This window comes from Tamandua tetradactyla, chromosome 24, assembly GCF_023851605.1.
Source record: "Tamandua tetradactyla isolate mTamTet1 chromosome 24, mTamTet1.pri, whole genome shotgun sequence".
In the NCBI taxonomy this organism is placed as follows: Eukaryota; Metazoa; Chordata; class Mammalia; order Pilosa; family Myrmecophagidae; genus Tamandua; species Tamandua tetradactyla.
This window is the reverse complement of record NC_135350.1, coordinates 2,193,582-2,218,900: the sequence shown is the minus strand read 5'-3', so window position 1 is coordinate 2,218,900 and position 25,319 is coordinate 2,193,582. Positions and strand designations below refer to the sequence as shown.

General features: G+C 38.2%; 1 protein-coding gene across 2 annotated transcripts in view; it reads right to left on the bottom strand.

Annotated features, from left to right (window-relative positions):
• Positions 1–3,290: 3,290 nt before the first annotated feature.
• Positions 3,291–25,319, bottom strand: part of SEC24D (SEC24 homolog D, COPII component) — a 137,537-nt gene continuing 115,508 nt past the window's right edge. Inside the window, exons 17-23 of one of the 2 annotated variants that reach the window (XM_077142442.1) lie at positions 25,142–25,287; positions 23,986–24,124; positions 22,967–23,085; positions 11,572–11,751; positions 9,077–9,268; positions 6,644–6,733; positions 3,291–4,122 (exon numbers count right to left, since the gene is read on the bottom strand). In XM_077142442.1, the coding sequence (XP_076998557.1) occupies positions 3,982–4,122; positions 6,644–6,733; positions 9,077–9,268; positions 11,572–11,751; positions 22,967–23,085; positions 23,986–24,124; positions 25,142–25,287 (1,007 nt within the window). In that variant the 3' untranslated portion in view covers positions 3,291–3,981. Of the gene's footprint in view, positions 4,123–6,643; positions 6,734–9,076; positions 9,269–11,571; positions 11,752–14,988; positions 22,235–22,966; positions 23,086–23,985; positions 24,125–25,141; positions 25,288–25,319 lie in introns of those variants that run through there. The other variant, XM_077142443.1, reaches the window with a different exon arrangement.

Below are 25,319 nucleotides of genomic sequence, written 5' to 3'. Positions count from 1 at the left end.
CAATTCTTAGCATGGTTTTAATAAAAAAAACATAAAATAATAACAGCAATGAACACTTAAAAGCACTTAGTATGATTGGTAGCCCATGATAAACTCTGGGATCTGTCCTGTAACTACGTGTTGAAGAGTGCTTTGAAAAATATTGCTGTTTTCTCTCTTTGCTTTGAATATATGTCATATTATGCAATTAAAAAGTTAAATGTTATGGTGACGTATTCCCAAGAAGAATCTTTTCTTTAGTTAATTAGATATTTCAACAAAGTAAAGGTGATAAAGCATTAAGTGGGAAAAGAAAGCACTTATTATGTATCAAGCACTATTCTAAGTCCTTTAAGTATATTAACTTAGTCCTTAAAACAACTTGAGTGGGAAACAAAGGCACAGAAAGGTTTCTGACTTACTCTAGATCACACAGCTAATGGTGGAGCTAGTGTAGGAAACCCATATAGTTGGTTTCAAAGCCCTTGCTCTTAGCCATTACCTCTGTTGCTTTTCAGGATTTGCTGGAGGTACTATTTTGGAACACCCATCCACCAGCACTTCTATCAGTTTTGGCAAGTGGTCATTCAGGATGTAATGGCCAGTTCCATTATATATTGGGTTTCTACCATTGAAAGCTAATCTCTCCATTTGTGTTCCGTGTTATATTCACTCCGTTCTGTTTTCCAAAGGTCTTACTTTGTTGAGTACTTTTTTCCCTCTGTCTTCAATCTTCATTATGCTTTTGACTTCAGTACTCTATTTTTTTATACATAATGCTGACTTCTTTCCATCAGCATTTAAGTGTCAAATCCCTGTCCATCTTGAGACAAAAAAAAATCCTCTCCTCCACCTGTGACCTTCTCATCCTCTTCTTGAATTGCCTCCACTTTGTCTCTCCATCCTCAGCCTATTCCAATCATCATAGATCCAGTGAAACTGCTTTTGCCAGAGTCACTTATGACCTTTTCATTAAATCCAACATACATTTAGTCTTTATTTTAACTTGTCTTGGAAGGCTGTAACTTGGCTGACTCTTTTCTATGATCCCCTTTTCCCTTGGCTTCGTGACAGCTTCTCGCGAGGTTTTCCTTCTTCCCTCTCAGGCCCTTCCTTTCCAGTCTCCTTTACAGGTTTCCATTTGTCCTTCTGCCTCCAGGGTCTGCTGCTTTCTCATTCTACAAGGTCACCCTAGGTATTTCATCCACTTATGTAACATCTAATTCTCTATATGTAAATGGCTTGCAAATCTCTAGTCCAAAACTCTCTCCAGAGCCTTAGATCCATATTTTTAGGTTCTATAGATTATTTCACTTTGATATATTTGCAATCCACCTCAACATTTGAACGCAAACCTCTTCTTTTACCTGTTACATACATATGAACACACACACACACACACACACACACACACACAATCCAGCTTCTACCCCGTGTTCCCTGTTTTTGGATGTGGCCTCAGTGTCTACTCAGTTTTGCCCAAGCAGAAACTTAAGAGTCATTTTCATCTTCTGACACATTCTTCTCCCTCACTAACTTCATCTGACCCCACCTCACCCCTACTTCCACCAATTAGGTAAGGATACCATGAACTAGGTTGGGTTATCCAACAACCTCCTAAATAGACTCTGCTTCCAGTGCTGTCACCTTGAAACTCCAAAGTGATCTTTCTAAAGAGACACTCTGTTGCTTAAATCCCTTTGAATGTCTTCAGTTTGTCATTAGGATTATGTCCAAATTTCCCCTTGACCAGGACTCACCCACCCATCCAGATTTCTCTTTGGCCATGTTGTCTCATTACTAAGTTCCAGCCACGCTTAAGTTCTTTAGTTTATTGAAAAGTTAATAATGTTCTCTCCCAGTCTGGGTCTTTATGGACATTTTCCCCTGTGCTGGAATGTTTACCAATACCCCCAATTACTTGACTTATGCATACTCATTTTTTCAGGTCTCAGCTTCAATATAACTTCCTCTGGGGAATCTTTACTGACTACACCCTGTCCCCAGCTAAACAGGGCAGATATCCCCCCACTATGTGCTTACTATGGCATTTCATGGCACTTACGAAACTTCACTGCCATGTGGAGATGGCAGGGATCTGGTTTGTGCCACTCCTCATTGTCTAGCTCCCTAGTAGAGATCACAGTGCCTCGTACATGGACAGTGTGCAAGAAATATTTGTTGATGAGACCATACGTCCCAGAATGGCATAGTCTATGTTTGAATGCCTAATTAGAAAATTCTACTGAGCAGTAACTTGTCACTTTTGGTTATTGGTTCTGGTTCTATATCCTAAGGAACACAGAACAAATCATTAAATTGTCTTCAAGTGAATAAAGGAATGTGCTCTATGCCTCTATTCTAGTAGAGCACGGTGCCCATAACTGAGCACACATCTGGGGGTGGTCTCACCTCTGAGAAGAGTGAGACTCCCGCTCTACCCACTGGACACGTACTCCTTGTATAAAGTAGCTAGAGATCACATTTGCTTGTATCCCTCTACTGATTCATATTGACAAACTCCCTAAGTTCATTTTTAATATTTGTTGTTCCCAAGAAGCACCTCCCCCACTCACACATATGTATTCTTTTTTCGGACACAAATCTAGACTCTTGCATTTCTTCTCATTAAACTCATCCAAATAAATACAAAACATCATGTGTTGGCTTATATGTGGGGGGGATTTGAATCCTGTCAGTGCATCTGTTATTCTACTCAATGTGGTGAAATCTACTAATTTAATACATAAACTTTACAAGTCATGTAATCACAGACAAGGTATAAATCACTTCAAGCCTGCTTCTTCATTTATAAAACAGGACAGATAATAGGATTAGAGTTGCGATGAGGAATAAATGTGGCAATGTTCACAGAGCACTTAGTGGAGTTCTAGGGACATTGTAAATACTCCAAATACTTTAGCAAACATAATTATTATTTATCCAAATCAAAGCATTAATAACAAAGTTCATCATTTTTCCCCAAAACAGGCCAGGTACCTGTGTTACACTACTCAAAAACACTCTCCTCGGTTTATATTCATTAATAACAGCTAGCTGATGAGTTCATGTGGCCTGTTCCTATTTCTCTTTCCCACAAAGACATAATTAGAGAACTTTTTAAATGCTCTTCTCAATTATATTATCTCTGATATTTCCTTGATTTTCTTAGTACCTAACAGTCCCCAACCCTTTCCTGACTTGTTCTTAGTGATCCCACCAAAACCTTTTTTGCCAAGACACTTTGGGTATTACTCTTATTTCTTTTTTGAAATCTGAAAATACATTAAAAAAAAAAAGTAACTATTTACTAAGAGTATATGAAGTGATTTATTGGTACTGGTTAAGATTCATTATATACAGGTAGAAAACTTCAAAATTGTACAAGGAACCATTAAGAATATTGATAAAGACAGATTTATAGACAAAACAAATGAAAAAAGCTCTAACATACCCAACATTTAATTACGAAAAAAATGGAGAACACAAATTGTTCTACCATATAGATTCCAAGGTTATTAAAAGTCTGCTATGCAAACCTTAAGTTGAAAAATATGTTCGATGGGGTCACAAGTTAAAAAAATTAGGTATAATGTAAAAATGAAGGTTTTTCTTCCTCTTACTGTAAACAGGAGAGGAACCAAGATAATTTTTTACCCCAAATCTATACATTTTGAAAAATAATTTATATGTCTAGCATAAAGAAAGAAAATTGGGAATGTTTACAGTTCTGTAAACTATATCTTTCATGAAATGCAAACTGTATCAGTTCTAAAAGTTAAAAATTGTGCAATCAGAAACAGACTGTTCCCTTTAAGATACAATTGTACCTTCAATGGCTTTATACCTGAGCTCCAAAGCTGAAGTTCTAAATGCCATCCTGGAAAGCTATTCTGAAAATGAACAAGAAATCAAAACTAACTTGTTATCATCTGGAGAATTAGGCACCAAGAAGGAGATTATCTCCTCAGAAATGCAACATCCTCAATGGAGAAAGCTCAATTAATTAAGCAGCTGACAGATCTCCTTGTGAACACAACAAAGGAAATCCACATAGGAGGAGTCTCCATAAAGTCCTTTGTCTTCTACCAGGAACTGTCGGAAAACCATTTCTGGCTGCTCTCGCTGCTTTACTATTGTGAGCTAGAAAGGGAAGAAAAGAAGTTATCTGGTTATAAGTTTCTGAACTCAATTTTGTGTGCTTCATTTCACTATGTATGAGGCTCTGGAGGATGACACTGACCCCTAAGCCACAAAGCCTGTTAACACAATTATAAGTTGCAAAAAATAAAGCATAAGCAAAGTGCTAAGGAAAAGGCTCCATAAGTAGAGACTGTCAAATGCACTTTAGAAGACAGGTAGGATTTCCTTAAGGATTAGGGGGTTGGTGTTGGAGAACATTCATCTGGGAATACCATGGACCAAAGACACAGATATGTCAGATATATTAGCTAGTGTTTCTAAATGGTAGTAGGAAGTTAGGGACAAAAGACCATAATAATGGGTTTAGGCTTTTGGCTGTGTGGTAGACTGAATCAACATATACATAGAATCTTAATCTTCATCTGCATTTCTGTGTGTGTGAAACCACTTATAAATAGAACCTTTTGAAAGTGTTATTTTTAATTAAGGTGTGGCCAACTGAGTCAGGGTAGATCTTAATTCTTATTACTGGAGGCCACAGAAAGAGATGGACACGGAAGTCAGAGAAAGCCAGAGAGAAGACAGAGTTGGAAGTCAGCAGAAACCAGAAAAGGAGATACAGAGACTGACAGAGAGAGAGTGGGTGCTAGTGACCAGAGGCAGAGATGCAAGTCAAGTCAAGGGACTCCAAAGACTGTGGAAAACCACAGCTGGAATGATTCAGACTTTCAGAGAAAACCACCCTGTCGAGACTTTGAGTTTAGACTTCTAGCCTCTAAAACCATGAGCCAATAATCTCTTGTTGTTTAAGCCAACCCACTGTATGGTTAATTGAATATGTAAAGAAATCCCACAACTCAACAATAAAAAGACAAACATCCCAATTAAAAAGTGAGCAAAAGACTTAAACAGACATTTTTCCAAAAGGAAATACAAGTGGCCAAAATGCACATGAAAAGATGCTCAATATCACCAGCTACTAGGGAAATGCAAATCAAAACCACAATGAGTTATCATTTCATGCCTACTAGAATGGCCACTATTAAAAAAGAAAAACAGAAAAGTACAAGTGTTGGAGAGGATGTGGAGAAATAACTACCCGTATTCACTGCTGGTGGGACTGTAGAATAGTGTGGCTGCCTCGGAAGGCAGTTTGGGTAGTTCCTCAGGAGGCGAAGTGCAGAATTACCATATGATCTGGCTATCCTGCTGTTAGGAGTATACCCGGAACAACCCAGACACCTGCGTGCCAGTGTTTAGAGCTGCAGCATTCACAACTGCCAAAAGATGGGCACAACTCAAGTGTGCATCAACTGATCACTACATATACACAATGTGGCATCTTTCTTCATGTAAGAGAGAATGAAGTCCTGATGCATGTGACAGCAAGGATGGACCTTGAGGTTGTGAGGTTGAGTGAAATAAGCGAGACACACAAGGACAAACATGGTATGATCTCACTGATGTAGTAGAGCTATTTATAATAAGAAAATTTACAGATTCAGAATCTAGAATATAGATCTCAGGGGACAGAATAGGGATTCAGAAAGGAGAGCTGATGCTTAATGTGTGCAGAATTTCTATTTAGGTTGATTCTGTTTGGAAATGGACAGTGATGATACTAGCACATTATTGAGAGTATCATTAACTGCACTGAATTATGTCAGTGAATGTGGTTGAAAGGGGAAATTTGGGGTTATGTATGTTACTAAAAGGAAAGTTAGAACATAAAACATGGCACCATATAACACAGTGAAACCAGTTGTGGAGTGTGGCTGATAATACAAATATAAGAATATTCTTTCATGAATTATAGCAAACATACATTACTACAAGGTATTAATAATAAGGTGGTATACAGGAAAAAATATACCTCATATAAGCTATGGCCTATAATTAACAGTAATATTTTAATATTCTTTCAGGAATTGTAACAAAGGTGACATTCTAATGCAAAGTGTCTATAAAGCAGGGAAGGTTTATGGGAACATTATATTTTTTACATGACTTTTCTGTAAACCTATAACCTCTCTAATTAAATAATAATAATAATAAACTACCACCACAGCAAATGTGTATTTGCATGTTCCACATTGAAAAAAAGCTATATGGGAAAAAATATGTATTTTTAAAAAAATTATACTTCATTGTCTGTAACTGAAAAGTTAACTCAAATTTGTGTGTTTCTCTATACTTATATGTATTTTTTCTTTGGTAGAGACGGTGATGAATCTTTTTTAATTATAAGTTTAAAAAAGCAGAGATCATTTTTTTTGCAGGTAGCTAAAGCATACTCAGTAATCAAAACTGAAAAGCAGACATCTGGTCTTCCCCCAGGACTATCATAAATTGTTTTATTTTGTAAAACCAAAATAACATATATACATGGAGTGTACGTAAATAAAATGAATAATAATAAATACCACCACCACCCTCAAATATATAGGACATGCATTTAAAAAGCCTTTAATGAATTTTTTAACATAACACTGTGAACAAAAGAAAAAATTCTCCTTCTTACTTTCATTGAATAAGGCCTCTCCTGTTGGATAATATTCATTATCATTTTGAGTTTTTCAGAGTATGGACTTCCCACCTCAGGCAGTAATGTCTGTATGCAAGAAAATCTAAGTTTAGTTTATGGTACAACTTATAACATTTAGGTGAAGCAGCAATATGACATTATTAGAATGTTAAAAACATTTCTTTCTATAGCATATACTCGACTACTTATTGGCTTAGTTCATTTACCTGAAAGCCAAAAACATGAAAAAATGGACTAAAAAGTATTCATTCTTATTGGTATAAATGTCCATCAATGACCCAATTATCTCTGTTTAAAACAAAAATCTTTCTGTGGAATTTGACATATGTACATCATTGAAGTGACATAATTTATTCAAAAGATATCTTTGGGCCATTCACCATAACAGTTTAATCCCTTTTCAAGATGGATATTTCAAGGTTTTGTTATGAGAGAAAAGAATGTACTTTATTGCCTCAATAGATAGACTGCAGAACTTTGAGGCATTATCCTATTTTAAAAAAGCAATTGGTTCCAACTTTGAAGCAAACTCTATATACTGTATTTTCAAGGAGAATGTAGCCTGAGATTTTACTGAAATCCAGTTATGGTCCAGGAAAGATAACAATCCAAATGCACAAGGCCTCCAGTGCATGGGAAGCATCGTGACAGGTTTCTTCCATTAAGACAGAGTGAGATGCTAATGCTTACTTCTCAGCCAGAAGCAGCCAAGAGTTCACGCATCATCTGTGAACTAGCGACAGAAAAGGTGAGTCAGAACATTTCATCTTGAAGCCTAAACTCTCGGGAAAAGGGTACGGCCCATATTTTTCACAGATGTTGTAAGAAAAATAGGAAATTAATCATAAATATTCATATTCCATTCCCTATGTTTAGTCTCTGAGATTAAGGCAGATTTTTTAATTCAGTAAGTAATACATTTACTCCATGTACATGTTTCAAAGTGCCAAGTGCCTCTAAAATTTAAGAAACAGTAAACTTTTACGTTTTTGCTTTTGTTTTATTTTTGACGAAGGTCAAAAAGAGATGTACTGATGTAAACACAAACCTACCTGATTGCTTTTTTGTAGTAGAAAGACTTTGGCTATTTCAAATATATATTCCATTCAGTTAATATGTTCTTAGGATTTACTATGTCAATCAGTATATTGTGATCTAAGAGGAGGCTTTCTTACATTTTATGAAAAAAATTTATGACTTTTAAATTTAACTTTTCGTTTGTTTAAACTTTCATTTCTAACATACCTTTATTTCAACTGCATGCAGTCATCTTACTATTTCTAGTCTCTTAATCTTAAAGCTAGCCTCGGAGTGGAATATCGTTGCTTTTATAATTCTTTCATTTTTTAATAATATGTTACTGATGTTCATAATGGGTATGCAGCTTATTTAAACTGACCGCCTATGTTTGTAGCCTTGAATTTCAATCCTGCCCTTTCTTCCAAGATGCTTATGTGTCTTTGAATTGTACCAAAAATTGGGGGCTCTAGCTGGCCTTAAACCGTTTTGCCGTAAGACAGTGAGGTTTCAGGGCAGAATCTGTGTCTCCTGAGATATACCTGGGGACTCACAAGGCGTCCACTGTGCCAAGGAGAGTAAGACTATAACCTTCACAGCAATGAGGCTCACACCACCAAGGTCTGCATTTAAGGTTTGCAGGTTGTAGTTAATTGCTGGTTTCTCCTCAGAAACCTTAAAAATATTAGTCATTTGGATTCAACTCCACATTCAAATCCATAATCTTTTTATTATGATTGCAACAGAGGAGGATTCAATCTGTTCTTATGAGGCTATCGTTTGTAACCCATTACTTCTAGTGGAGCACCTATGAAAGATTTCTGTACATTCTTCTGAGTGTGCAGTTCAGCACCGGTAATGAGCCCAGTGGATAAGCTTTTGGAGGCAGACCTGAATTCAATTCTCTCTGCCACTTAACTATCTGAATGAACTTTTTTTTTTGCATGGGCAGGCACCAGGAATCGAACCCAGGTCTCCGGCATGACAGGCAAGAACTCTGCTTGCTGAGCCAACACAGCCCACCCCGAATGAACTTTTATGTGTCTCAATTGACTGATCTATAAAATGCTGATAACAATATCCATCTCATTGATTTGTTTTGAGAATGAAATGAAATGGTGTAGTGGAACTATTAAGAGCAAAGTAACTGGCACAGAGTAAATGATTATGAAATGTTAGCAATTTCTATTAAATTCGTATGGTCCTTTGTTAACACTTTATACAAATAACATGCCAGCTATTGACATCCACCAACATGACATAGTCTCATTCTTATGTAGAGCTATATGCTTTATTGTTTTTTTTTGTAATATATAATTGTACATAAACAGAAAGCATTTAAGAATTTATATTTTATATATTACCACAAAAACAATGGGAAAAGATACTTACGATATCTGTGTTGATATGTGCAAATGATGGCACATTAAATATTCCTTGGATCAGTTCTGGTGGGCTACTCACTCCCAACCATAAGAACATGTTTAGACCATTAGCCAACAGAAATATTCCTTCCTCTGAAAGGCGGGACTCAGAGCAACGAACAGCAGAAGGTAACGTCGCACTCTTGACGTCTAACGTGTGCTGCATAGGCAAAGAGAGAGTTAGAAATTCCTTCCTTCTTCTTTTCCTTTCTTTTCTCTCCCTCCATTTTTCTTTTCTCTTTATTTATTATTCCTCTGTTCCTTCGTTCGTTTGTTCGTTCCTTCTTTCCTTCCTTCCAACCCATCCATCCATCATATACCTAATGAGTGCCTGCTATGTGAGAGGCATTGTTGTAATAATTAAAAATAGTCCCTGCCTTGTGCAGCTAATGTTTTGGGGGAGGAGGGAGGATATTTCACAAATAAGTGAAATATATAGAATTTTAGATGGTGCTCAGTGCTATGAAGAGAACTGAAACAGGAGAGTGGAACAGGGAATGCCAATAATGGTAGTAATTCCATTTTAAATTAGGTCATTACAGGAGGTTTTGCTGAGAGGGTAACTTCCGAGTAAAGATCTGAGGAGATGAGAGGAGGAGCCACAGGTATATTTGGGGGAAGATCCACCCAGGTGTGAAGAACAGCTAGTGCAAAGGTCCTGAGGCAAGAGAATGTCTGGGAAGTGACATGAGAAAGGAAAGAGCAAAAGAAGATGAGGTCAGACACAAAGGATGGGACAGTAGTGCAGATTCCATTGGGCCAAGGTGGTAGGAACTTAGGCTTTAACTAAAATGGAAAATCCTGTAGCATTCTGAGCAGAGGAATGACATGAGTTGACTAGTATTTAACAGGCTCACTCTAGCTTCTATGCTGAAAACAGACTGAAGGAGGAGCAAAGGCAAAAGCAGGGAGACTTGTTAGGAGTCCAGGGGAGAGAGAATCATGCTTAAACCGGGTGGTGAGAGAGGAAGGGGTGAGAAGTGGAGAGACTCTGGATATTCTGGGAAGGAGAGCTGATATGTTTGCTGACAGATGAGATGTGGTATCTTAGAGTAAGAAAGGAGTCAAGGATGACTTTTTAGATTTTTGGCCTGTAAAACTGGAAGGAGGGAGTGATGATAAATAGAGATGGAGAAGAATGCAGAAGAAGCAGGCTCAGGAGCTAAGATCAGGGACATGGTTCAAGATGCCCATCCAAAGAGAGATGTTCGACAGGCCACAGAGACAAATACATCCAAATTCAGGACAGAGGTTAGCTAGAGAAACGACCGACCCTGGGAGTCATTAGAATATAAATGGCCCTTAGAGCCATGAGGACAGATGAGACTCGCCCACTCCACCCCCAAGGGATTGACTATAGATAGAAAAGAGAAGCTATGCAAGGCCTGGGTCTTGAAGCATTCTAACAGGGAGAACAGGATAAACTAGCATGGGCAGCAGAAGGGGCAGCCGATGAAGGAGGAAGAAAACCAGTGAAGACAGTGTTTCAAGAGCAGGTCCATGCTGTTGTCAGGTCCAAAAAGAAAATGGAATGAGAACCACCCACTGGATTCAGCAACATGTTGGTCACTGGTGACCGTGGCAAGAATATTTTAGCAGTGATGTTCTTGTTCCTTAGAGCGTGTTTTTCTCTCTCTGGTTGACAGGCTTTTGGTAATCCAATTCTAACTGAAGATCCATCAGTTGTAATAATGTACATCCAAAATTCATATTGTTTGAGGGAATTAACAGCTTTTTTTTATTTCTGATCTAATTTAACTGATTTCAATGAGTTTGAACACAAGGATCAGAAGTAAGATGCTCAGACTTTTCTTTTGTCTCCTCCCTCAATTACAATCTGTTAGGTCTCAAGGGAAAAGAGCCTCGTCACAGACTGCAGGACATTCAGGCATTAAGGACTGACTTCAAGTAAGTAGAATACATTAACAGCACCTCAGTTGCTTGAGGTCAAGGGAGGTTAGTTAGTCTCTTGTATAGTGCAGGGCACTTAGTCAAGACTCATCACAGACATTTTGGTAAAATATGGTGATAATTAGACATTCATACATTTTATAAAAACAGATAAATGAATGTGTGCACAAGAGATCCCATACCTATTACAGAGTAGACTACTTGAACAATTGAAGCTAAGCTTGCTTCAAATTGACTGCTAACTTTTCAATCTGCCTACTCAATTAAAGATCACCGATTTGGGAACAGAAAAGAAAAGCGATCATCTGAGTAATCCAGTGAACTAGAAGCCCCTGAAATGCCTCCTCCCACCACACTGAGCACATGCTGACGTACATATGCAACTTGTTCAAAGGGCTTCTGCCCTAATTCCCACACCACACACTTGGAAGGTGTTCATGAATTTAAATTTCTCCGTAAGAACAAAATGTTCCAGACGTAACATATGGAAAAGCACAAACTATGATTCTCTTCCAGGCTCTTCCAGGAAATGCACCCCTGCAGCACGCTTACTATCGGCAGAAGCTGTGGGTAGAAGAAAAGCTGGGAGTCAGCGACACCCATAGTCATGACCAGCTGTCTCTGGAAGGCCCGCTCGTCTGTCGGGATCTCCGGTCTGCTGAGCAGCACACAGCTTTTTAATAAACAGTTCATATATACCGGGAATACTTTCATGGAATCTGGTAGAATAAGCTGGGGGGAAAAAAAAGACATTTGTTTCACATGTTTGACCTTTACTGAGAAAGAAACCCTGAACTTCATATGTAAGGGAGAAACTATTTGCCTTTGAGATTTTTATGAGGATGGGGTGAGCCCAGGTAAGGAGCTCAGAGCACAGCAACCAGCACACAGGAGGTGTTCAAAGAACTGCAGTTGTTTCTATTTTATTTTGGGTTACAGCCACCTGGCGTAGTGGTTAGTGACACAACCCTGAGGCCAGACTGCTGAGAACTGAACCACGGCCCTGCCTCTTACTAGGGCTATGGACTTGAGCAAATTACTTAACCTCTCATTTCCTCAGTTTTCTTCTCTGAACATGAAATAATAATACATCTACTTCATGATCATGTGATTCTTAGGAGGATTCAATGATTATTAATTTATAAAGCATTTAAAACAGTGCCTAGCACAGAGTAATATATATGCTTATTAAATAAATTTTTTAGATATATGCTTATTAAAGTAAATTAGTGATTTCCTAATCTGTATTTATAACTTCTACCCCTTAAATTTAAAAAAAAAAATTTTTTTTCCACCCCTTGAATTTAAGAACAGTATTTCTAATTGCCAACGAGATAGCACTTCCCTTACGTTCTTCAGGCATCTTAAACTCATATGTTTGGCCATAAATTCATCAAACAATTATGAATGCCCCTGGGTGACAGGTTCTGTGTAAAGTGTCAAGGAAAATGAAGCATAGTCCATGTCTCAAGTTGCTTTTATCCCAATGGGGAGGACAGACATATAAACAGATATAAGAAGAAGATTGTAATATTATAAGTACAAACTAAAATAGGAAATGCTTTGTGAGTTTAGGTGTGTCATTACTGAATGGCAATGTATGAAATCAAACTACAATCCCACAGATTTGTTTCTTCATGTTTCCTACTTTAGATACTAGAACTGCCCGATAAAAATCATTTCATTTCTTTACTCTTTAGTTAGCAAGTGAATCCTTTTAATTCTACATTATAATCCATCCATACCTTCTTCTCCATCCCCATTTTTACTCAGGTGATCTCACTTTTCCCATCTCAAAATGCATACCATACATAATGCCACAGATAACAGACGTCAGCAATTCTAGAAACAACTTTATTGGTTAAAAAATTACACATAGGGCGGGCCGCGGTGGCTCAGCGGGCAAAGTGCTTGCCTGCTATGCCGGAGGACCTCGGTTCGATTCCCGGCCCCAGCCCATGTAACAAAAACGGAGAAACAGAATACAATAAAACAAGAAAATGTTTAAAAATGTTTCCCTTTCTTCCTTCCTTCCTTCCTTCTATCCTTCCTTCCTTCTCTCTGTCTTTCCTTTAAAAAAAAAAAAAAAATTACACATAATGGTCTGTGTTGTTTAACTTTCTCCCAATTCAATTTCATAAGAACAGAGAAATATTAAAAAGAAAAGGCATATTTAGAAAATAATAATTTGCAACTGACTGAAATATCTGCTGTACAAATTAATGATTTCTTTTTAGTTTCTATATTAATGAGAAAAAGGGATATAAACTTATTAGAATCTACTCTGAAAAGAAAATTTCCTTCAGGGCTGTGTTAGGATTTACCTTTCAACCTAAATCTCTTTGTATCTTGGGCTTTTCTCATGATCTACTAAGTATGAAATGCGTAAGACTGACGTTTCTAACGGGTTCAGGCAAACATATTTCAGAATGATTCTACATTGCAGGGTGTTTCCCTCTCAACTTCTAATATCTTTCAAAGAACCACGACAGTAAAATGTAGGTTTCCTGATAGGCACAGAACACTCTCTTTCTTCATCTTGCAATTTTTTTCTCCAGTATAAAATATTTTCATGTGACAACTCTTGGCACTGGATTACTTTATCAAATAAGGTAAATCATGATCATACGATGTAGGAACCAGATCATGGTCATCCTCCAGAGACATGTGGCCTCAGTGCTCTTTCTGGGCTAGTTACCAGTTAGACATCTTATATATTATTATAATTCTTTCTAATATTCCCATGTAGAAACATGCACATACAATTTTATAATACTAACCTGCAGTTTCACTGCTTGCTTTTTATTCATCAGGTCATATTAAGACAGTTTAGAAATCTGTTGTCCTAAAAAGGGCTGAGCTTGGCTCGTGAGGACACCATTAGGACAACAAAGTCTGATAAGAGGAGGCTGGATTATAGGGGGCAAAAGGAAGAAAACAGTGAGTGGCCCTGGGACCTCAACTGAAGACTCCAAAATAGCAGTAAACAATTTCAACAACTTCAACAATCATGACAGAAAGCTTGTAGTTGTGGATGAAGCTCAGTCTGTGATGAGAATGTGACTGTCCTGCAAGGACCAGGAGAAAAGCAGCAACACTGACACATGTGCACCTGATTCGGCCAATAGGATTAAAAGTGAAATGACAGAAGAGAGACAGGACTATAGAACCCAACGTCTCCTTGATCCAAGCAAGACCATCAAGGAGCTCCAGACTTGAATTATATGGTTCTAGACCTCAGCAGAACTGCTTTTACTGAATTGTCAGGGTGGGAGCTAGACTGCGGCAAAAGTGCTTAGAGCACAAAATTGAAGGAGGTGCTCACTCCATGGTTCCTACGATAGACACTGTGTTAAGACAGGTAACTAGGATTGTCATACAAAGTTTTGAGCTAACTTAAGCAAGGTAGATTGTCTTCACCCAATCTCTCTAATTTGGAGAATTTTCCAGAGTCAAACTGGACTTACAGGAATATCTACTCCTTCCCACACCCTTTCTCCCCAAGAATAACTAATTTACAGAGGGAATTGGGTAGTGGGAGGGAGGTTTTATAGTGGCCATCAATTACCACATTTTCTTCCCCACTTTAAAAACACTGAATAAGACTGTTTCCTTGTTTTCTTTCACTCTTTTGCTCCTTTTTCCTTCTTCAACTTTCTTTCTTATCTCTGTTTTCTTCCTTTTGCCCCCTATAATCCAGCCTCCTCTAATCAGACTTTGTTGTCCTAATGGTGTCCTCATGAGCCAAGCTCAGCCCTTTTATGCCATTTAGGACAACAGATGTCTAAACTGTCTTAATATGACCTGATGAATAAGAAGCAACCAGTGAAATGGCAAGGTAGTATCAGAAAATTATATGTGCATGTCTCTACATGGGAATATTAGAAAAAAATTAATCTCTAATAATATGTAAGATGTCTAACTGGTAACTAGCCCAGAAAGAGCACTGGGACCACATGTCTCTGGAAGATGACCATGATCTGGTTGCTACATCGTATGATCATGATTTTTCTTATTTGAGAAAGTAATCCAGTGTCCCTTGCAGTCTCCACCTCCTCCTCTTCCTCTAGGTGCCAAATGAGATGAGCTTCCTCTAACACTATCCTCACCCTGTTTCCTGTTCTCCTCTCCAGTTAGACAGATTACATTGAAAGCCCTGAGCGTATTTCTGTAGAACTAAAAGCAGCCCATAGAAAAAAACAACTAAATTCTAGTGTCCCTGGTCATTTTCCTACTGAGGTACCTCCCCTTCGAGTGTGTGTGTTTCCAATCATAGTGACCTACCAACTAACTACCTGGCTGGGAAATTTGGAAAGGGATACAGAAGTTTGATGGGTTCAGCATTATTCATGTTCCTTACCCTCTGTCTCTCCTTCCTATATCCCACTTGTGGTTCAGTCCTGCAGGAGTCAGAGTTTGGAGTCTTTAAAACCATTGAAGGAAATGATGAACAAACAGAGAGCCGCTTTCCCTTTGACCTTGGGGTGTTTGTGCTCAGGACAGAGAACAGTTTGTGCAGCTCTGGCAGCATCACTCTCTGACACTATTTCAAGGTCGGCTTCCCCTCCTTCCTCTCGGAAGAATGTCTTGTGTCTGTAGTATTACAGTTCCTCTTCCCATGACTTAGTGCATTTGTGCAAACATCTTAAATCTCTCTACGTCAAAGGGAAGCCCTCAGTTAACCAGAATTCTTTCCCACTCTCCATCCCTTCTGCTTTTATCTGGTTACTTGCAGAGCCCTCTTGTACTCTAAAATATCCAGGTGATTTTCTCTGTTTCCAGGGAGGGTCTATACCAAGTAATAAAGACACTTTGGCTTCTTCCATTTAGTGGATAATGCCTGAGATAGCTTTGCACCAGAAAATACTTAAGAATGATCTCTGAAAAGCACTGAACCATTTGAGTACTCAGTCAAAACAGTCACTGTGTAACAATCTAATCGGCAATGGCGTTATTTATTGTCTTAAGATTGCAGTTTCTTATATTTTGAGTTTGAAGTTACTTTCAGAACTTTTTTTTCCTTTTGGAACTGTTTGTTTGGCAGCTGATATACATAAGCATGGGCTTATAAACCGTTCTTTCCAGTTTTCTTACTTTCCCCATTGTACTCTGAATTTGCCCCTTCTTCCCACTCCCCTCTTCCTTTCCTTCCTTTTTCTCTGCCAGCCCATATTTACATCAAAGGTATACCTCAAGTGTTGGTATTTGATCTCTATCACTTCTTTTATCTGAGGAGTCACTGTTTATTTTTAAGGTGACTAGACCTATGTTTAGATATGATTTCAGTATAATTTTGAATAGCAACTTTCTAATTAACATCTTCAAATGTTAGGGAGGTGAGAAATGTCAGTAGATGAGTCTGCTGTTTTATGTCACCACCCTTTGTTTCCCCAGCTCTTAGGAACTCTCTCATTCCCCTCTAGTTGGGCATGTTGGGAGTTTGTAGTGGGTGGTTTGTAAAACTGGACAGTTCTCCCTGGCTGTGGGTCATTTATGAAAGTCTCATTCTTTTCTCATCCCTTTGCTTCCCCACTCTCCTCTGACTCCCAATAATCTCAGGAGAGTGACTCCCCTCAAAGAAAGACATGTCACCTTATGAGAAAGACCAGTGAGGAAGCCACTGGTGTCCTAGGAACTTCTGGCTGCATTTGGTGCCCTGAACCCTTTCATTAAGAGATCAGATCCCTGGGTGAGAGGAAGAGGCCAATGAGCCAAGCAAGAAAGCGGTTTGCTTTTCTTTTGAATGAAAAAAAGAGGCTATTTGTGAAAACATTTAGACAGAAAGGAGGAATGATGTCTGAGGAACTTTGTTCTATGTTCTGCTACAAAATGTGAGTAGTTCAAAGAGCAAAAACCTTTTGTGATGGTGGATGCCTCTCAGGAATATGCTGGTCTATGGTGTTTTGGGGATGCTTTGCATCTCAAAATTTGATGACCACAAAAGTATTTTTTCCTTTTTATGTTTTTTTTAATTTTTAACATTTTTATTGTATAGTATAACATATATACAAAGCAAAGAACTAAAAAAGCAATAGTTTTCAAAGCACTCTTCAACAAGTAGTTACAGGACAGATCCCAGAGTTTGTCATGGGCTACCATATGATCCTCTCAGATTTTTACTTTTAGGTGTTTCAGAATATAGGAGGCTAGAAGGCTTAAATATTTTAGTATCATCACAATTGACTTTTATTTTCTCACAATTGATTTTCCTTTTTTTGTGAAAAATAACATATATACAAAAAAGATAAATTTCAAAGCACAGCACCACAATTAGTTGTAGAACATATTTCAAAGTTGGACATGGATTATAATTCCACAATTTTAGGTTTTTACTTCTAATGCTCTAAGATACTGGAGACTTAAAGAGATATCAATTAATGATTCAGCAATCATATTCATTTCTTAAATCCCATCTTGTCTATATAACTCCACCATCACCTTTGATCTTTCTCTCTCTCTTTAGGGGTGTTTGGGCTATGGCTATTCTAACTTTTTTATGTTGGGAGGGGCTGTCACTAATATGGGGTAAGGAGATGAAACTATCTGACGTTCTGGAGATGCTGGGCTAAGTTTCAGGGCTTGTCTGGACCAGGGACCCATCTAGCGGTTGTAGGTTTCTGGCAAGTTATGCTGGTGCTTGGAACCCTTGTGGAGTCTTATAAATTGCCCTAGGTGTTCTTTAGGATTGGCTGGAATGGTCCTGGTTGGGGGTTGGCAGGTTATGATAGGTAGCAAGGTCTAATTGAAGCTTGTGTAAGAACAACCTCCAGAGTAGCCTCTTGACTCTATTCAGAAAAGCACTTTTTTCTGTTTAATGTATCCCTGTTCTGATTTTAAACTCAAAATTTCACTAAAAAAAAAAAAATTTCCAGGGCAGAGCGACGGTGGCTCAATGGCAGAATACTCGCCTGCCATGCCGGAGACCTGGGTTCAATTCCTGGTGCCTGCCCATGCAAAAAAAAAAAAAATTCCAAGCTAATATGTGTGTCTGATTTATTTTCCTTATTATCCCAGAAAAGGATTTGGCTCCTAAATTAATTTGCATTATTTTTGCTGCTGAAGGCTTACTTTTTGGTAGGGTTTCAGATGTCCTGTAAGTACCCACTTTTTTTTGGTATGACTTTTTAAAAAATTTTTATTAATAAAACCAATCAACATACAATATGAACATTCTTTTTTTCTTATTTTTTCATTACATAGTTTATATTCATCATCATGATAATTTCTTAGAACATTTGCATCAATTCAGAAAAAGAAATAAAAAGAAAACAGAAAAAAGTTCATATATACCACACCCTTAACCCCTCCCTTTCATTGATCACTAGCATTTCACTCTACTAAATTTATTTTAACATGTTCCCCCTATTATTTATTTATTTTTAATCCATATGTTTTACTCATCTGTCCATAAGGTAGATAAAAGAAGCATCAGACACAAGGTTTTCACAATCACACAGTCATGTTGCGAAAACCATATCATTATACAATCATCTTCAAGAAACATGGCTACTGGAACACAGCTGTACATTTTCAGGCACTTCCCTCCAGCCTCTCTGTTATGCCTTAACTAAAAAGGTGATATCTATTTAATGTGTAAGAATAACCTCCAGGAAAACCTCTAGACACTGTTTGGAATCTCTCAGCTATTGACATTATTTTGTCTCATTTCTCTCTTCCCCCTTTTGGTCAAGAAGGTTTTCTCAATCCCTTGGTGCTGAGTCCAGCTCATTCTAGGATTTCTGTCCCATGTTGCCAGGAAGGTCCACACTCCTGGGAGCCATGTCCAATGTAGAGAGGGGGAGGGCAGTGAGATTGCTTGTCATGTTGGCCGAGAGAGAAAGGCCACATCTGAACAACAAAAGAGGTTCTCTTGAGGGTGACTCTTCGGCCTAATTTTAAGTAGGCTTAGCCTATTCTTTGCGGGGTTAAGTTTCATATGAACAAACCCCAAGATTGGGGGCTCAGCCTGTTGCTTTGGTTGTCCCCACTGCTTGTGAGACTATCAAGAATTCTCCACTTGGGGAAGTTGAATTTTACCCCTTTCTCACAATCTCACAATTCCCCCAAGGGGGACTTTGCAAATACTTTTTTATTCACTAGTATCCACTTTTTAAAAATCTTTTTATTTTGAAAAACTTTCAAACTTAAAGGACAGTAATAAAAATATTATAAAACCATACAGAGAACTCTGACATACCCCCAACCCTCAAATACCAAGATCCACTAATTTTAATATTTTGCTACACTTGCTGTATCACTGTATCTAGCCATCAATCTATCAATCCATTTGTTTGTCTGTCTACCTATTTACTAATCCATTTTCTGAACACTTGAGTGTAGACTGTATAATCCTACAAATCCATCCTACAATACAGTATTAAGTGTTCAAGGAACATTTCCTTGCCATGCACATTTCCTAATGACAAGGATATTTACTTATGTCATCACCTTAAGTGCAGTTACCAAGTTCAATAAATTTAACATTGATATAAAGCTCATAGTCTTTATTTCAATTTTTTCATATGTCCCCAAAATGTCCTTTTCAGCTTTTTCTCCACTATTAGATCCTGCCCAGAATAATTTGCTGCATTTAATTTTCATTGTCTCTTCAGCTCTTTTTTTTAAATTGTGGCAATACATATGACATAAAATTTTCCATCTCCAGCTACTCCCAAGAATACCACTCAGTGGGATTAGCCACATTCACAGTGTTGTCGTCTCCTCACCACCTTCCATCACTAAAACTGTCTCATCTCCTCAGACAGAAACCCTACAACCATTTGTGCATTAATCCCCACTCCCCCGGCTGCCCTCTGCCTCTGGCAACTTGTTCTCTCTTTTCTGTCTACATAAGCTTGCATATTCTCTGATATTTTCTTTGTATCTACCATGGGGCTTAATTCCAATATCATAAATCTATAGCACACTCATTTGCTTAGATACCAACATAACTTCAATGAAATACACAAAATATATCATTAAACCCCTCTGTTCCCCCAATTTTATGTAATTTTTGTCACAAATTGCATGTTTATACATTATGAACCCCAAACCACTGATTTATCATATCTTATGCATCTGCCTTTTCTATTCTGTAGGAAGTTAAAAAGAAGAGCTGCAAACCAAACAAACAATAGTAGTAACATTTATATTTACCCACGTTGTTTTGCTGTCCTCACTGAAAATTCTTATTTCATGTGGCTTTGATCTATTGTCTAATGTCCTTTCCTTTCAATCTACAGGACATTTCTTGTAGGGCTGGTCTTATGGTGATGAAGTCTGTCACCTTCTGGTTATCTGGCAATGCTTTCATCGCTGCCTCATTTTTGAAAGACAGTTTTGCCAGATATGGATTTCTTGGTCCATGTTCCTTTCTGTCTTTATCTCCTTCTAGGATTCCCACGATGCAAATACTGGTACTGTTGATATTGTCCCATGGGTTCCACAGACCTATTCATTTTCTTCATTCTTTCTTCTTTTGCCCTTCAGACTGGAGGATTTCGATCATCTTATCTTCAAGTTCACTGATTCTTTCTTCTACCAGTTCCAATCTACTGCTGAATCCATCAGGAAATTTTAAATTCTGTTACTACGATCTTCAGCTATTTGGTTTCTTTTTGTAGTAGGGAGCTATCCCAGTGTGACCTGTCACCTTTCCCTGGTTCCCACAAATACACCCTGTGGTTAGGATCAAGTCTGTCAGCCTGGTGGAATAAAACACAAACTCCTAAGTAGTTATGGGGTCTGCTAGTACATTCCTTCCTCTGCTGATCCAAGCCTACGTGGACATTCACTGGAGACAGTCCCTGTGGGAAGGAGTAGGGCACCTCCACTGCAGCGGCATATGAACAGAGGAGGAGGCGTCAGGGTAGAACATCTCCCTGCATCAGCCATGAATTAGTTCCACTGGTCTTGTGGAACTACTGGCCACTAGTGAACCTGACCTTGCTCTGTCTTTTCTCTATGTGAGTTAAATGTCTTTCCATTAGAGCCCGTGAGTTGCACTTCTGCTGGCAATCCCGATACCTATATTGGAGCTCACTGACATCTCTTTAGGTGTCTATCCTCCTGATACTTTTCATAATTTCCATGTCTCTATTGATTTTTGGTATGTGTTCATCAATCATTTTTCTGATTTCCTTTTGTTCTTAGTCCATGCTTTCCTTTAACTCTCTGAGCATATTTAAGACCATTTTTAAAAGTCTTTCCTAGTATGTCCCAGGTCTGGTCCTCCTCACTGATGGTTTCTAAGGTTTTAATTTTCTCCTCTGCCCAGGCCATCACTTCTTGTTTCTGTGTAAGTTTTGTAATCTTTCATTTAGACTTGGACATTTTGATATTTTAAAGTGTTATCATAGAAATTTAGAGTCTGAGGTGTCTATTCTTTAAGCTTGTATTCAGCCAGTGTTATGACAGAGCTTTCCTTGAATGTCAAGAGCCAGAAAAATACTCCCTCCCCTGACAAAAAAAACAGAAGAAGGAAAAAAGAAAACTTTCTCAGTCTTTGCAAAATGACCGGTGAGGGCACTCTCCTTCAGAGCTTATTCATGCCTTGTCTTGGGTATAAGTGTCAGGGCCCCAGGAATTCCCCCATTTACACAAATACAAATGTCCCCTCTTCTTCAGGAAATACTTTCTTCAAGGTCCAGGGCACTGCAATGTATACCCTACAGCCAGCAATCTCTTGCCCCAGGCAGCCACCTGACTGCGCTCTTACAGAATTCTGTAAAAGCTCTGTGTGCTACCTTCTACATGCAGGAGAAGTTCTGGAATGGTGAGTCCCTCAGGCCACCACCAGATAGATAGACTAGACCAGACATACATGCGCCAGTATTCACATGAGGGTTACTCTGCCCCCTCCCAAACCAGGCCCTGGGATTCACACTGACAGCATGGGCGAGTACTGCTCAGAGGCACTGAGGACTGACGGAGGGACCAACCAGGGAGCCATGACATGCTCCTACAAAACTGTAAATAGCTATTTTCTTGATTTGTTGCTCGCCCTGGTACTGCAGTCCTTTAACTGCTTTCTGGAGACTTGAGAAAGACATTTCTGATGATTCTTCCTGGTTATTCAAAGCTTCTGGGGGGGACAGAGCCCTGAAGCGCCTCACTCTACCATCTTGATCAGCGTGGGGCCCATACCTCCTCAGTATCCACTTCTGACGATGAATGAGCCGGAAGGTTTTCCCGTCTGTTGCTCACTGTCTTCTCTCTTAATCAAATTTTATACTCAGATATTCAATACTATGAACAATGGTATCCTAACTTGACTGATATAGGGAAGAATGTGGACAAGAGAACAGATACAAAAATAAATGCAGACATAAGGTTTTACTTTTTCTTTTACAGGAGAGAAGCTAAATGAGGTTTATTTAAAGGATTTGCTAAAATTTCAATCACTAGATGATAACCCAGAGACAATTCTTTCAAAAATCTTCGTATCTATTAATAATCTTCAAAAATAAAGCACTCCAATATTTATATAATAAATTATATTTGTTTATATAATATAAAGAATGTCATTACTGTTATCAGCTTATGTTAACTTCGATTGTTGATATGCATGCCTAAAAAGTATTTAAACACACATATTTCACAACCAAATGTCTATCTTCATATGCAAAAGAAAAGTCCTTTTTATGTTGTGATGCTTCTTACATATAGCACTCTATTATACATAATGTAGCAGTTCGACTGTGAACAGAAATAAATAAATGTGCACACTTTTTGGCTCATGCACCTTGCAAAGCCATTAAGTTTTTAAATGTTGGCTATAAAAATACCATATCCCCCCCCCAAAATCTGCATTTTCAACCTTCTTGACTGTATGATCCACACAGTCTCTATCAAAGGGCCTGAATGTCACACGCCCTCAACAGGCACATGCTGAAGGCATGACAGTTGTTTACATCATTTCAATATTGATGTACGACAAGTAACTTACCTGGCTTGCGGCAGATGGACTTGCACAGTTCTTTCGGTAACATGCCAACATATGGGCAGTCTGATTAACCAGGATTTCCCGAATGACCTTCAAAGGCTGGTGTAGAACTGCTTTAAAAGCTATGTGCACAAAACAATGAAAAGGGCGTCAACGTTGTAGCTCAGAAATCCATCCCTTCTAACAATAATTTTAAAAAGAATAAATTTCTGTTATCTTCAGAAAGGAAAAATAACTTTTAAAAATGTTAAATTTCATTTATTTAACTTGTCACAATTTGAAGTAAAAAAATTTCCAAAATGTATGTTCAACAATAACCATTAAAATGTTTGCACGTTAAAACAAACAAAAAAAAGTTAAATTTATTTGCTAATGGCCTCCCCTTGAATAACTGTGGTGATCTGGCCAGTGACGTATAGGGGCCTATGTACAGTAACAGGTAGATATTTGGTCTAGATTTTTTCTTAGAATATTAGGTCAGAATTCTAAACATAAAGACTAAAAAGGCCAGTCTGCGATATTTTGATGTCCTCAATTCCTACAGAATGGGGTGCTCCTTCTTGTAAACCTGGGTGTAGGCCCTCTGGAGAAAAGCCAATGAAAACCCAGACTTGGGGCCCATCCCATTTCATCCTGTCATGGTATCGATAAGCAAGTTTAGGATGAAGTTTAAGGACAGTTTCCTTCCATTATCCCACGGGCTAGAGGAAATATTAAAAAATTGTAACAAGAATCTAAATACCACCTTCCTAAATTTTAACTCATGCCCCCATTCCCACTCTGGGAAGAAAACTTTAAATAATATTAAACTGTATAGCGGGTTTGAACTGAGTTATTACATTATTAATCTAGAGCTAGAGATGCTAGCTATCGTCAGTCACGCTTTGCTTTTACAAGTTCTGAATTTATCCACCAGAGACTTGTGCTCCCATAGTACTTTTCACTTACTGACTCAATTAACTACCACGTCTTGACTGAATTATTAGGCCAGCATCCCAACCAGAGGATTAGCAAAGTGTTACCTGACTTGGCAAAGAAGTTGATAAGGGCGTCTGTCTCACAGCTCTTATAGAGGTCAGCTAACTGGGAGCTGCAGTTTAAACCCAGATTGTGAATCCGGAGTCTTCTTTGGCCACTGATTGTTGTGTAAAGCACAGCACACTGCAGAGACAACATCGAGGTCACACGTTTTTCTGGTTAACATATCCTCCCAAGCTAGCTTGATTTTATTTGCATTAACAGAACGGTGTGCCCAACTAAAAGACATCTAAATTTTTCCACAGATGTTTTTCCGTTATTGCTAAAGAGTAAATGACAACCAGTTTGGGAAGAAATAACGAACAATTCATACACTGGGTTTCTATGTAGCATTTCACTTGTTTAAATTACTGGGCTATTCAGTAGCTATGTAAATATCCGGTTGCATTTCCACAAGCAGTCTGCATTTCATGTACTCAGATTTTATGACCACAAATCCAGGTCTAGAAACAATACCTTCATGTTCTCACAGCCCTACTCAAGGTTCACTTTCCCTAAAAATACACAATTGTCTTGAGGGTGTACTTAAGTCTTACGCTGATGAGATTACATGTATTTATTTCAAGAAAGCAAAGATATAATTCAAAAGTCTGTACTTAAAAAATAAACCTCTCCCCACCCTTAAGGATGCCAGCTTGTGTCTGAACATTCTGACCATTAGATACAATTTTTCTTGTTTCAATTTAAAGTCTCCATGCCTTTAGTTGATCTTAATTACTACAAAAACCAAATCTTATTTCATCTCGGTTATAATATGATAATGTGCCTAACATATGACAGCAGTGCAACAAAGAAGTGACTGGGTGGCTGAAGCCTGAAAGAATGAAACATGCTAGAAAACAGTCTGCTGATGGCCAGAATACTGACCACAAGTTTGCTAGGGCTCTTTCTTGTGCAATGACATGTACTTGTTACTCCAATATAAAGTAGCAGCATACAGGAGTCAGAGTGTAGAGAAACCACAGAACTGAGCTCTCTAATCTAATGACTTTTGCCTTTGGAGAAACAGAATTGGATTTTTTGTTTTGTTTTAATGAAAAGACTGTCTCATTAAACCTGTTTGGTAGTATTTTAATCTACCCAACGACTACTGTCAGTAATAAACTAAAATGCAAAAGATGGGAATAAACTTTACATCACCTGGATTAAGGCTCCGCTGTCTTCACTGAGTTTGTCATCATGTTTGAACTCCACGGTTACTGCCTTGTCACAATCGACGGCTGCCATTTCTACATCGGTCGTGTTGTTCATAAAAATTCCACCAAAGAAATCAGTGGGTCTGAAACCTAAGGATGAGGGGAAATTATGCTTTTCCTTA